At 38.7% G+C, this 14,684-nt stretch overlaps 1 protein-coding gene across 4 annotated transcripts in view; it reads right to left on the minus strand.

The window, feature by feature from the left end:
- Nucleotides 1–166: 166 nt before the first annotated feature.
- rph3aa (rabphilin 3A homolog (mouse), a) overlaps nucleotides 167–14,684 on the minus strand; it is a 32,168-nt gene continuing 17,650 nt past the window's right edge. For 3 of the 4 annotated variants that reach the window (XM_008423311.2, XM_017308006.1, XM_017308007.1), the window contains 12 exons: nucleotides 13,745–13,898; nucleotides 10,971–11,144; nucleotides 10,671–10,847; nucleotides 10,456–10,535; nucleotides 4,823–4,897; nucleotides 4,516–4,625; nucleotides 4,303–4,429; nucleotides 3,433–3,486; nucleotides 2,600–2,751; nucleotides 2,412–2,493; nucleotides 2,227–2,323; nucleotides 167–856 (listed from right to left, as the gene is read on the minus strand). In XM_008423311.2, coding sequence (XP_008421533.1) covers nucleotides 723–856; nucleotides 2,227–2,323; nucleotides 2,412–2,493; nucleotides 2,600–2,751; nucleotides 3,433–3,486; nucleotides 4,303–4,429; nucleotides 4,516–4,625; nucleotides 4,823–4,897; nucleotides 10,456–10,535; nucleotides 10,671–10,847; nucleotides 10,971–11,144; nucleotides 13,745–13,898 — 1,416 coding nt within the window. In that variant the 3' untranslated portion in view covers nucleotides 167–722. The remainder of the gene's footprint in view (nucleotides 857–2,226; nucleotides 2,324–2,411; nucleotides 2,494–2,599; nucleotides 2,752–3,432; nucleotides 3,487–4,302; nucleotides 4,430–4,515; nucleotides 4,626–4,822; nucleotides 4,898–10,455; nucleotides 10,536–10,670; nucleotides 10,848–10,970; nucleotides 11,145–13,744; nucleotides 13,899–14,684) is intronic. The other variant, XM_008423313.2, reaches the window with a different exon arrangement.

Genomic DNA, 14,684 nt, shown 5'->3' on the forward strand with positions numbered 1-14,684 from the left:
AGCTTGCACTGTGTGCTACAAAGTGTCTGCATACACCTCAGAAGGTTCACAACTGGGCTCTTGTCCACACCTTTGTTGATTCAGTCTCAAATTCATAATTCAACATATGCAAAACTCATGGTCGGTTGGCACAATAACATAAATAAAATATATATAGAGACATATATATTTTTGCTTGCTTTGTTTTGGACGACGCACACACCAGAATAACATTACACATCAGCTAATAAAATGTGATTAGATACATCAGGAAAGCCGACCTCTTCACCCAGCAATGACGTGGTCGCCAGAATGACATGATGGGGTGGGAAAAGGTCAGACAGATGACCGGGAATTCCCTCTGTTGGGTCTGAGCATCTGTGCACACTTCAATACAACACTCTCACCTGATAGCAGTGATAAAGACTTTTATCTTCCCCGAAAATTATGATAAACGCTCAGTTCAGAGGCTCCTTTATCATATTTTAAGAGGTGTGATACGATAAGCTTCCTGGATTAGTTTAGGAGGACTGGGTGGGTAGGTGATGGGTCGGGGGGGGAGCGGGGTACTTTAGATCGACATCCATGTTTGTCACGAGAAATTTAAAATTCACATTGGACTTCTGGGGTAAACTCCATACTAACACACGGAGGAATCGGTCTAACTTTTGAAACTGAAAAATAACATTTAGCAGAGAAATGATCAAATAAAGAAGCAGATAACTGAATCATTACAGCATGAACTAATCCTCAAACTGGACAGTATTGTCATTAAGCAGGACATGCCAGCGCTCAATCTTCTTGTCTTTGTTCTTGAGGCATTCGTACCAGTGTTTCAAACTATCTCCTTTAGCCTGGATGCCTAGCTGACATCCCCCTGGAAACAAGAGACAGGAGAACAAGAATAATATGGTAATTTATACAGAAATGCTTCCATTGATATTGTACTTCTATTTGTTTTTATCACATATTTATTCATTTCATTATTTTTATCCAGTATAATTGCTTGTTTTGTTTTTGTATCAGTGTTTTCATGAGAGTGTTTAACTGCCAGAGCTTGGAAATAAATTCAGGAGCACGTTTCTTCTTAAAACGAGATGCAAAATGAGATGTGTTGGTTTTAATAAATCTAGTTAGAGCAAGTTTTTTAATCTCATTAAAACCAAAATGTTCTCTCGTTTTAACAAGTTTTGCTTCAACGAGAAGGTTTTCTCGTCTAAATGAGTTTATTTCCTAGCTCTGGAAGTTAAATGCTTCTGTATGTTTTTGCAAACAAGCTAAAAATCTTTTGTCTTTTCCGACCGGACCACCTCACCATTAATGATATTCTCATCATAGCCTCAGATAACAGACTGATACAGATTTCTCCTCTCAGAGGCAAAGACACAACCTCAATGCTGCTTTTGACACAGTCGACCTCAGTAGGAATAAAGGTGGGGTTTGACTAGTTTAGATCATTTTCCTCATAAAGTGCTGTCCTGGTGCAGATTTATTAAATAAATCTGTATTTCAGTTCATTCATGTCTGTTTTTTTTTTAAATAAAGAAACGTTTTAAGTCAATTCAGCACTGTTTTTTCCGTATCGGCTGATACTAAACCATAAATATTGGTATCGGTATCAGAAGTGAAAAAAGTGGATCGGTGCATCTGTAAGATAAACTCTGTGTGATTGCAATTTCTTGTACAAATTTGTGTCAAAGTACAGTGATGCAGCTTATGGTCATTTTAACGAATGTTACTGGATGATAAACTGTACCAGAAGTTATCACAATACATGATAATATTGTTGCTATGAGACCATTTTCAAGTATCATAGTAATGGCCTAAAAATGAAAGAACACATTCTGAAAGATCAGTAAAGTTCATATTCTAATGAACATTTCATTCTGGACCTGGAAGACACTTTAAATAGCCAAAAGAAATCAACAAAACAACAAATAAAATGAATTATGAAGTTTCTGTAAACAAATTGACTAAAGCACCAGACTGAACACTTTGGTTATTCAGTCTTTTGGTAGAGAGACTGGATAATGCAAAAATGCGTGAACATTTTTGCATGAACAAAAATGTTCATACAAATGAACATTTTTGAGTTTATTTTAATTCATCATACCAGTACTTGATTTGTCGCTTATAAAACCAAGACAAGTCTGACTCATTGTCACATCTTTTGAAATTTCTGACGCCATCAAATATAAACAACCCAACAAAGGCTGAAGTTATGAAGAAATCTGTCTATGGACTTACCAATGAAATCGTTGGATTTCCCCATGTCATAGTCCCAGACCGATACGTCCAGGGTTTTCTTGGCGAGCTCGGCGTGTTTAATTTCGTAACTGAACTCCTGAAACCCAGTGAAGAAACGCGGGGTTTGTTACATAACCTGCGGGTGGAGTCAGTAAGAAGGGTGTGGTTCGAAAGCAGCAACTGACCTCGTTGAACTCCGGGTTGAGGGTCTTCTTTTTGATCTGCGTCTTGTTCTTGGCTTTCTTTCCCATGTCTGGCTTCAGACATCTACGGCAACAAAGAAGCAGAAAGTTCTGGACATGATTCATTCGACAAAAAAAAAGAAAAGAAAAGACAAGTAAATTAAATAAAGGCAGATGAAAGGAGGACGCACATTTTGACGAAAGGGTCTGAGTAGCCGTTGGAGTCCATGGCGGCCAGGTGAGCGCAGCGGACCACGCCCACTACCAGACGGCTCTGCTGACTGTTGTACGTCAGCGATATCAGGATGCGGCCCCTCTCCTCTGAGTCTTCGCCTTCCTTCAGCTGCGGACACACACACTCGGCTAATGAATGCAGGAGCTTTTCAAAGAAACGCATTTTCTCTTGATCTTAATATCCCTTTGTGCTGATCTCATATCTGGGCAGATTATCCTCTAATTGGAGCAAAGCATACATGTCCAGTCTCAAAGTGATAATAATAGGTTGTCTTTATATTTTTCTCTAAGAGTGATGCAATATAATTCATATAATTTTGATGTCCTAACTTAATTTTTACAGCGACTGTCAGATCTTGGACATCAGTCGTGTAAAGTATGACTGAGGACTGTAGGGCTGCGCTGCTAAAATGAGCTTTTCCTAAAAAGCAAGTTTAAACTTCTTCGTCTTTGTGTCATGGCTCCTAGATTTGACATATCCATGGCAACACAACAAAACAAGCCCTGGAAGCCAGATGAAAGCAACTTAATACAGAAAACAGTTTGGGAAAGCAGGTTCTGGATTAGTTTGATTTAGTGAATATATTTCCAAAGGTCAGACAGACTCCAGCTGTGCACAGGATCACTACTGGAACTGATGTCTGAAGCTGAAAACACACAGAATGTCTGTCACAGTGTCTTAAAGTAGCTTTGTAAAACCAAAAAAAAAGAAATCTGATCACACATTAGTTCAGAATTATGCTAACCTTGTCGATGTTGGCGTAATCGTGACAATAATAATGAAACTTACATCGTCCTCATAAAGTGCCATGCCACGAATTGACCCTCCAACAGCCTTCTTCACCTGCAAGTAAACCAAAACATTTGTCACGTCATGTTATAATGTTATTCCCTCACCAAAAACATACCTGGAGTGTTGCCATGATTCTTTCATGCATGTTTGAGAAAACCTTGGCAACCATTCAGCTCTGCAAAACGCCTGGGTGGAGTAAGCCCTGCCTTCGAGGATGAAGCTCCTCCTCTGGGCTGCAGTTTCCACATTTCTGAGCTTCTGCCTCACACAGCAGCCTTCCCCCGCCCATCCCCCTCTCAGCTCCTTCAGACTAGCCAGCAGCAATTAGCAAACACCTGGTGGAACTGCGCATCTGCTGAGCTGATCATACTAGCTACTTCAAAGTGAAATGCTGGTAAAAACATTGTTAAAGGGGTTAGTAGAGGAGCCATGTTGTGATGACTTCCTGAAGGTGGAGTTTCATAAAGACAGAGACCCAATTACAAGATGTTGAATTACGAAGTCAAATTTCTTTTAAGTCATATTTGATATATAGTGACATATCGCATTTTTACAACAACTGACAGTAACAGTCATTTGATTGTGCTATAAAATGGCACTATATGACTAGAATATATGTAATACTGCCCCTTTAAAGATATAAATATTGGTAGATAAGGCAAAATGGTGGTAGTTCCCTGTCAGACCACAAGGTGAATCAGTCAGAGCCCTTTCAAACTACAAAATATTATTTGGAATTATCTTTAAGTAACTAGATGAATGGATATAGATATTTAGAATGGTCACTGGTTCTGTTTAACAGTGAATTGGGTCAAATAGCCCTCCATATCGGATCGTACTGCGTGAGTAGTGAATGTTCTTGCTTACCGGGATCACTCTCTCCAAGCAAACATTGAAATTCTTCTTCTGGTCAAACTTCACTTTCTTGAGTGCAACCCGTGTCTCTCCAATGAATTCGTTATGTCCAAACTTGTCCTCATCGCTCACCGACAGTCTGCGGGAAGACGACCACGAGTCTTACAAATCCTTCCATTTCAAAGCTGGCTTCACAGTAATGCATGTAAAGGTGATCCACGGTACCTGAGTGTTTTGCGTTGCATCTCGTCGTCGGTGATGCCGTGGTAGATCAGCGTCTCGTTCCACAGAGGGTTCAGGGTGTTTTTAAGCGTCTTGGTGCGAAGCTTGTTGGACTTAGAACAGAACAGAACAGAGGAAGGAAAGCAAACGCTAAAGATTGACTGAGAAACCACAAGGCTAAAATATTAGAATAAAAAACAAATCTCATGTTTTAGCTTGTAAAAGAGTTCAATCACATTTATTGCATCCTTAAATTTTTAACTGGTCACAGTAACATATTTATTGTTGCAATAAATATGTTGGTAAATACCTTACTGGCTCCAGGCAGCAGATGTAGCTTTACATACGGATCTGCCAGTCCATTAGAATCCATTGGTTTCAAACCCTAAAAGTAAAAAAAATATTAGATGACCTCATTGCTTTGCCTTGTCCAGTTTGTCCCAGTTTTCTTCTCCATCATCACCTCATCTCATTCTACAGTACAAGGCTTTATTTTAACTTCTTTTATTTGTCATGTATGCTGTTTTTCTATATTACCCTTTTCTAGTTATAAATTGTCGACCTTTGCCTTCCCTTTTCATTTAGCTTTGCCTTTTCTCTTCGTGACACATTCCTTTTATTTTTATCCAAATCCAACTTATTTTTTAAATCACATTTGTCATTGTTGCTCTGTGAACAGCTGAAACCAGATATTTACATACTCTATATATTAAGTACATGTAACCTTTTTCCGCTCACCTTTTGTCATTAACTCAGAATAAACCTTTTCTTTTTTGGTCAGGATTATCAAAATGGTTTATATTTGCTAAAGGCCAGAAGAACGAGAGAATTTCTCGAGAATTTTCTTTAAATTCAGAAGTTTACATCCTACAAAAGCCAAAAGTTTTGAGAATGACACAAATATTATATTTTCGCATGATCTGCTGCCCTCTGGTTTTCATGTGTGTATGTCAGATGTTTTCATCACATACAGAAATACAATTGTAATCATATTATGAGTAACAAAAGCTGTTGACAGTTAGAATGAGTTAATGCAGCAAGTCAATATTTGCAGTGTTGACCCCTCTTCTTCAGGACCTCTGCAATTCTCCCTGGCATGCTCTCAATCAACTTCTGGACCAAATCCTGACTGATAGCMVTCCATTCTTGCACAATCAATTCTTGCATTTTGTCAGAATTCCTAGGTTTTTGTTTGTCCACCCGTCTCTTGATGATGGACCTTACCAAGCTCTGCCCAGAAACGCCCCTCGAAAGTCTCACGTGAATGCATGTCTCACAAACAAAGCCTCGCTGTGCTTAATTTCTATGTGTAATTTAATTTCGACTGACTCTCTGCAGATTATTTCTGAGTCGATTAGTGTAGCATTTCTGCCGGATTTTCAAAAAATATCAGCCAATGGACAGGGGAGCCAACAAGTTCATATCATCTTTTTTGGACGACATCAAGGTTTTTGAGCCACGCGATGTCTCTAAGATTGTGTGCGTCACAGCTAAATGCTACCGGTCGATGAGGAACACAGCAGATCCTCAGAGTCTCAGCATAAATATAGCTGTGGACAAGATCACTGATGCCTATTGTTCTTGCAAGACTGGGTAAGTTGGGCATTCATGGTTTTGAGGGTGATTTCTGTTGGCAAATGTTCGTATGTGCCTAGGCCTGATACACGGTACTCGGAGGCTAACACGATTAGCGTGGCTAACACAATTACAGTTTAGTAAAAAGCCTTTTCAGGTGAAATAAAATCTTTAATGCATGTCAGATACGGTACACATTGCATATTGATCTGTTCAGCTAACGTAAGACTAACAGACAGGCTTCAAGGTGGAGAAGTTGTATCGGTACTGCCTTTATGCTGTACTTGGCTAAAAGGTTTTCATAATGGATGTGTGACTTTCTTTTTTTCATTCACTAAACACAAAGAAAGCAAATAATACTTACACCAGCAGACACTCCTTTGTTCTTATTGATCCTACGACGGTTGAGCTGCAAATGTGGTCGTGCACAAGCTTTGATCCAAGCAAGCCATTCCRTTTCAGATTTTGGAAATCTGTGAATTTTAGTTCCACAAATACGATCAGGATACCTGACATCGCCTGTACAGATACCCCACTGACAGTGGAGAACCATTCTTTTTCGAGTCCTGACACAAAAACTTTCTGCCGGTCTGCTAGTCCACAATGTGCATTAGCGTACTATAGCTTGCGTTTGTGAGACGGTCACGCCCATGGTAGCTGCGCTGTGACGTAAAATGGGCATTAGCCAATGAAACCCAGCCCCTGTGGTAAGGTCTATTGACCACAAGTTTTCAATGGGATTAAGATCTGGGGAGTTTCCAGGCCATGGACCCAAAATCTCTATGTTTTGTTCCCTGAGCCAGTTAGCTATCACCTTTGCTTTTTGGCAAGGTGCTCCATCATGCTGGAAAAGGCTTTGTTCATCACCAAACTGCTCTTGGACGGTTGGGAGAAGTTGAGAGAGCCGACTCCATTGGCTGAGAAGCAACCCCACACATGAATGGTTTCAGGATGCTTTACAGTTGGCATGAGACAAGTCTGGTGGTAGCGCTCACCTCGTCTTCTCCAAACAAGCTGTTTTCCAGATGTCCCAAACAATTGGAAAGGGGATTCATCAGAGAAAATGACTTTACCCCAGTCCTCAGCAGTCCACTCCCTGTACCTTTTGCAGAATATCAGTCTGTCCCTGATGTTTTTCCTGGAAAGAAGCGGCTTCTTTGCTGCCCTCCTTGAGACCAGGCCTTGCTCCAAGAGTCTCCGCCTCACAGTGCGTGCAGATGCCCTCACACCTGCCTGCTGCCATTCCTGAGCAAGCTCTGCACTGCTGGTAGCCCGATCCCACAGCTGAAACACTTTTAAGAGACGGTCCTGGCGCTTGCTGGTCTTTCTTGGGCGCCCTGGAGCCTTTTTGGCAACAATGGAACCTCTCTCCTTGAAGTTGTTGATGAAGCAATAGATTGTTGACTGAGGTGCAATCTTTCTAGCTGCGATACTCTCCCCTGTTAGGCCATTTTTGTGCAGTGCAATGATGACTACACGTGTTTCTTTAGAGATAACTATAGTTATCTCTAAACCATGGTTCACTGAAGAATGATGTTTCTTCAATGAAACATCATTGTTTCATTGAAGAGAAACAATGATGCCAAGCACCAGCCTCTTTTTAAAGTGTCCAGTGGTGTCATTCTTACTTAATCATGACAGATTGATCTCCAGCCCTGTCCTCATCAACACCCACACCTGTGTTAATGGAGCAATCACTGAAACGATATTAGCTGGTCCTTTTAAGGCTGCAATGAAGTTGAAATGTGTTTTGGGGATAAAGTTCATTTTCTAGGCAAATATTGACTTTGCAATTAATTGCTGTTAAGCTGATCATTCTTTATAACATTCTGGAGTATATGCAAATTGCCATTATAAAAACCTGAAGCAGTAGACTTTGTGAATATTATTTTATATATTATTATTATATTTTAATCATTCTCAAAACTTTTGGCCATGACTGTACATGCAGGCCAGTATTCCAAAAGCAACATAAAGAGTCTTGAATTCATTTGTTCTGATCCATCTTTATTTCAAATATTCATAGATTTATTACTCATTACTAATTGTATTTTAGACATGTACTTTTAAAAAATGAATAATTTTCTCTTCTCGGCTTAAATTAAAAACACACATTAAATAAAGTCAATGTTAATTTTGCTGATTTCTGTTTAATATTTCCTTCAAGGATTCTCATCCTGGTTCAACTCCTTCAGTTATTGTCTTGAGTTGCCAGGTCTTTGGTTAGTTTGGTGTTGTTCTGTCTTTCCTCTTTTTGCCTCGTCTCTTTCTGGGCTCTCTCATGTGAGGTTTTCTCTTTTTTTCCTACTGTACATGCCGTCCTTCGGCTCTGTTTTCTTTTGTTAATCGCCTCCTGTCTCATCTTGTATTGCTTCAGTCTTGTTGCATTCTCCCCATCTTCTGTTGCGTTATCGCATCTCTTACATCTGCTTGTTTTGTCTCTTGTTGTCCTGTCTCGTTATGTCTCTTTCCCTTCCTCTTTTATCTGCTCATGTTGAACCATCTGGCCTTGTTGTGTCTTATTGAATCTTGTTTTATTTGTCCCGTCTTGTCCCGTCCTGTTTGATCTCGTCCCATTTTAACATGTTTATTGATTTAGCCACGCTCCGTATTGTATTGCTGTCCTCTCCTGACTTGTCTTGCTCTACTTTTTCCTCTTTTGTTTTCTCAGCTTAACCAAATGTTGTTTTTTTTCTTTTACAGTTTTTCACTGTCATTTTTACAGTTCTGTCAATGAATATACAAAAAATAAACAAACAGCTGTTAAAATTCAAGTTACTGCTAGTGTGAAAACCTAGGCCAAAAAACTTTTTATAACTTTAATGTGAGGTCTGTCCTGCACAATTCAAAAGAAAAACTAATAAAATATCAGTGGGAAAGCACAGCAAAGTTACAAAGTTGCAGTATTCTTATAGCATTGGTTTGCGTACTCTAACATTTGGTTGGATCTTTTTTTTGATTTAGCTTCAGGATTTACGTTTTCACAGTCGACACATGCAACAACCACAATCAGTACTAACCTGAGAACATCTTGATCCTTTTAAACTTCTCTGTAAACTATGGTTCTAATGATGCCAATTAGAAAATGTCAGAGAAATCAGTAAAGCTGACCTTTATTTACAGTTCAGCAGATAAAAATCAGACTAGTTGTGTGTCCAAAAAGACTAATAGTTAAAATTTGACCGAAAGATGTGTAAAAGAAGACTGTGTGTGAAGTCATGCACACAATCTTTTTTTCAGGGTTTTTTAATTTTTAATTTTTTTTTTGTACAGTGAAACTAACAGCTACAGAGTCCCGTAAGGTCATGGGGGATTTTATTTATTTTGTGTTACCTCATTCCCATTCCTACATAATGAGTTTTGCATTTCCTCACAACACAATGATGACTTTAATAGTCAGTTCATGCGGTATATTGAATACTGAAAGATTCTCTTTAACAATTTAAGCTTTGTGTAAGGTATTCTATGTTAAAATATTGTTTGTGAGTTATCTAAAGTTTTATTTTTGGATAAAAAAAATAAAATCCTTGTGCCTACGTGCAAAATATAAAAGAAAAACAGGTCAAACATGGGTTGTCCATCCCTACTCTAAAACAAACAAGAAGGAACAGAAGAAGGAAGAAATACATCCAATTTTTTGTTGTGTCTTCATGGGGTATTATTGCTATCTGATAGTTTTGGTTGTGCCTGGTAGCCTGAATGGTTACTAAAGGGTCGTTTTCATGCGCAGTCCGGCCTTCGCTGAAAGATATTACGCAAACATGAACTTTAAAATACAGATTTTGAACCAGTTTTCTGCACCAAAGGGTTAAGATTGATTAAGCATGTTTTCAATGTGGATCTTTTAAGGGGTACATATGTACAATTTGAAATTATTATTTATTATCAATGTGACTGAATAGACTCAAGTGTGCATTTGCAAATTTATTGCAAGGTAATGAAAGAAAAAAATCTCCCTATAACCACTAGGGGGCTCTTTAGTCAGCCACCTTTAGTTAAAGGCACTTTGCCTGAACTCTACTTGTTATAGGCATAAGTTTAACTTACAGTTGTAAATTATCCTGAGAGTTTGTAAGCTGGTCAGCAAAGATTTAACTCAAATCTAAAAGTTGATTAATTTTAAGGCACCTTTTCAACTTTTGTTTCTAAGTTAAAGGATGTACAATTCACTACACTGAAACAGACATGTTTTATTTTCAGCTAAACCGTGGAGGATGTCCTATTAAAAATGGAAAAAGTTCTGAGATGACTCATTTTGGACTTTTTACATCGCAAAACGTTTGAGTGCCGTCATCCTGTCCAGGTATATTTACTTTGTCTTGTTGTGTCACCATCTTGTTTTTCCTGTACATGTGGTTTTGTGTTCACCTTAGCTTTAATGATGCAGCAGTGTAGAGCATGATTCTCCTGTTCATAAAGAAGGCTGAACTCTAGAGATCCCAGTGTGGCTGTAAGAATAACGACACAGAAACACAATATACATTTGCAACTTAAAGTAGATTTTAAAAGCAAAAAAAAAAAAAAGGAAAAATGTTGACATTTTTGAACAACTGATCTGAATGGATGAGTTTCAACCGTCTTACTGGCATCGTCCGAGTCGTAGTCATTGTCGTCGTTCTCTGTGTGGTCTGGAGCGGGCCTCTGAGGCGTCGCGTTGTTGGAAGGTGGATTCGCAGGTGGAGTGATCCTGGTTGCAGGTATGTAAGTGGGACCTGAGGAGACGACAGGTTGCCGCTTGCTCTCCAGATCCGCCGCTGGAACTACAGACACCTTAAGTCTGGGCTGTCTTTTCTTAGAAAGTGCTAGCTTAAATGTTTGGACCTCCCTCCCGTCGCCCCCCTGCAGCGTTGGGCTTATTCTTAGAGGGAGGAGTGTGATTTTACCTGGGGTGGGTGCCGTCTGCTGCGTGTTTGCCTGAGGTGCTTTGGACGCTAACACATGCCTCTCCGTCTTGGTTCCAGCTGCCTGAGTAGAATGAGTCTCATCACAGCTGTCAGTTGTTGTTCTTGCTGTCTGCTCCCATTGTTCTGACGCACTGGACTGCTTCTGCCGAGGCTCTGAGGAGACAAAGGAAGATGATCAGAGCTGCCACAATCATCGGCACCACAGCAGCTACATCAAAGCTGCTGCTTCGATAGATGGATCGGTAATGGCTGCTGGGAGTGGGAACGGTAACAGTCACCAGCGCATTCTGGGTCCAGTATCATGAACATACCTGTTCAGAAAAACATGCTCATTAGTACCAGTAGCTACGTTTCAATTAACAACTGAGTTGCACAAATTGAAAAATAAATTTGCTTTATGGAAACGTGGCAATTAGGGAAAAAAACTGCGTGCTGCGCTAAAACGTTTCTCCACTAGGATGAGGTGGTTATTTGGCCATATCAACAGAGACGTATTTTGCAAAAATTGAACTTTTTTGTTGTTGTTTTTTTGCTTGATACTAGTCACGTGATCAACAACCAGATGTTACTACTGGTAAAAACAACAAAGAAGACAACAGGAGGATGTTGGATTGGTTTTGTTTGTTTTTTGGGTAATGTGTAGCTGGCTCCAAAAGTTGTGCCATTTGAACACGTTGAATCTGTAGCTCTTATGTAAAATCGCCAACTACAATTTCCCCAAAATGCTGTATACGTATAGCCACTCCCAAGTAGGCGGGGCTTGTTGCTCCAACACCTGAATAAGACACCATCTATCTGATTGGCTGATAGATGATGAGCGCCACAGCTGAATTATGAACATGTCTCATGTAGCTATTCACATCCGTAGCTGCCAAGGTTTTTAATAACTTATGTAGACAAGCTTATTCACATGTGATTTTAATTTAATTCCTTATTTAATGAAAACACTTCAATTATGAAATCGTGTTTTTTCAACATCAGCAGAACATCAACAAATACTTGCGTGCATTTGTATTGGAAATGCAGCTAACAGTACAATGCCATGTTAAAGTATTCATACCCTCATTTGTAGAACATTTTCTTCCCTGATCCTGTATTGGCACTACAGGCACAGCATGTAATATAACCGGCTGCCTGCATGGAACAGAAATAATATCTGGAGATGGTATCCTATCAGAGTGATTGGCTTTATTAAATCACTGTTGCATCTGGCATCAGAGTGGATGGGTCGAATTAATGTCATTTGACCTTGTGACCTTCAACTACTAAAACGTGGAAAAAGGATTTTACTCAAGCAACAAGTTTTATTTGTTTCTAAGTTTATACAATGGATGAAATATAAACATGCAAGGTTCCACATTTCCTGTTATTGCAAAATACATCTGTTGTCAAATCAATACCGTCTTGAAATCTAATATTAATTTTAAACAATACATATTCAAGTCTGATGTTTTAATTCTTCTTCTTCTGACATTGAAGTTAATCTCTTACATTTGCAAACACACAGCAGGACAAAGTTAATTACTCTGTTCAGTTGAGCAATCCAGTCTGCGACAACATTAGACGTGTGTGTGATGAGAGTGTGTTTTGTGTTGTAATCAGATCTGTCATGTTTCATCAGAATTCCATGTTGATCCCTCTGTGTGTCTGCAAAGGACAGAAAACATATTCATGGTTTGCTGTGGATGAAAACAGATTTTAAAATTCAAGCAGATGCTGTAAAAGAGGTGCTGTGGTTATGTATTCATGCATTTATTCAGATATTACAGTATGACAGATTAAAACTTTTCTGAATCACTCAAGAAAAGGCCAAAGACCTTTCAAATGAATTAAAATACAGCTAGTAGTATCAGCAGGAACCAAATAACTCCACCTGAGCTTATGCAACAATACACCTCCCACATATGAAGAGCTTACCTCTCATTTTTTTAGTTCTCTAAATTAAATAATTGTTTTACCGTAATTATTTGTCATGGCCACACCAGACGAGCCCCCTGCTTTTGTTGCCTCTCAATTAATTACAGTGAGAAAATGAAACTGTCTGTGAAGGATTAAATGCAGAGCATAAGAATGTAAGCTAGGCTAGCTGTTTCAAGGAGCAAGCAGGGAATGCTAACATATGATGCTAACTTTCAATTGACTGCACATGTATTGAAGCCATAGAAAACTTGTTCAGGGCAAAATTTATAGATACTTTTTTTTCTGGTGTTCATGCACTCCCCCTTTGTCATGGTGCCCTGGGCAACTGCCCAAATGGCCCAAGTCAAAAAACTGACAGTGAAATATTAAAAAAATATATCATTTTGCAAAAGTGAGCCCAGGAAACTTAGAACGTCATTCACAAACACAGATAGGCTACAACCAAGCCAATAAGCAATTAATCAATTAAAATTAAGAATTTTATTTTATTTTGGAAATTTAAAATATCTTTGAGTTCTAGTGTTGTGTGTTCTTTACAAAATTAAAGTTTGTCTTTTGAAAGAGCAAAATTGCATGATTGTCCCATAGTCAATATATTACTTGAAAATAGTCTTAAAACAACAAAATTATGGTTTATCGCAATAATTCCTGGGACAATTTATCGTCCAGCACATGTTTTATTTGACAGGCCTCACTACAACAGATATGTGTCCTTAAGCCTTACAACATCTGACCAATGAATTTCGGATGTAAACTAGCCTTTGTAGTTAGAATTGTGTTTCTAAATCAAACTGTCGGTGGCAAGTAAGTGAAATAGTTAGTGTTTTGGTTACCATCAGTCTGATGACTTGGTCTGTGTCCCTCTGACCAGCCTGGACCGGTGCTGTCCTCTGAGTTGGACTGAGGAGGTCTGGAGAGAGGCAGAGGGGATGGCAGGCCCTGCTGATCTCTTCCTTTATAAAACCAGGCCCCTGAACGTTTCTGTACCTGCAACGTCGCACAATAAAACCGTTAGCATGAGCCCAATGAGGACTGGAATAATTCACTGAACATTATAACACAGCAAAGAGCTGAGGTTAAAAAACTAGAAGAACAAATAAAAATGAGCTGAATCCTGCAGATATTTACTGTTTGAGAGAAATTTCTCTACCATGTTTGTACTTTTCTCATCAACTTGCTGTTTTACTTCTTGCCCTCTGATGGAGGATCTAAGTACTACATGTACTAACTGAATATTTAATTTCTCAATTATTCGTAAAGTAGCTCTGAGAAGTAACATGTTTTTAAGGCTTAAGCATTTGCTAAATCCTCTTTTATTGTTTTTTTCTTCTTCTTTTAACAAATTTGGAGTTTTAGTTTAATTTTACAGGATAAATTCTGAAAAAAAAAATCTCTTTCACATCACGAAGCCTGGACATTTTAACAAGGGTGTGTTGACTTTTGAGATCCAGTGTACAACATGATTGAGAAGAATCCATAGCTAAGTATTCCCTATATGCTGCTATCACCATCCTGCAGATGTTACATTTGATTATTCCTCCTCTATAGTGTAATTTTAAAAGCATAGGTTAATAACTCATGCACAATTTTAAAAATTCAATGTGCATTTCATAATATAGTGACAAAACCACAGCAAAACATGTCACCAATGGCACCACAGGGTTTTACATTGATATAGTTAGTCTACATGATAAGAAAGAGCATCAATTTAAGGATTCTTAAAGACACAGTCACACACATTATCAAGAAGGTATTGTGTAACAATATCACAAG

This window comes from Poecilia reticulata, linkage group LG12 (assembly GCF_000633615.1).
Source record: "Poecilia reticulata strain Guanapo linkage group LG12, Guppy_female_1.0+MT, whole genome shotgun sequence".
Classification (NCBI taxonomy): Eukaryota; Metazoa; Chordata; class Actinopteri; order Cyprinodontiformes; family Poeciliidae; genus Poecilia; species Poecilia reticulata.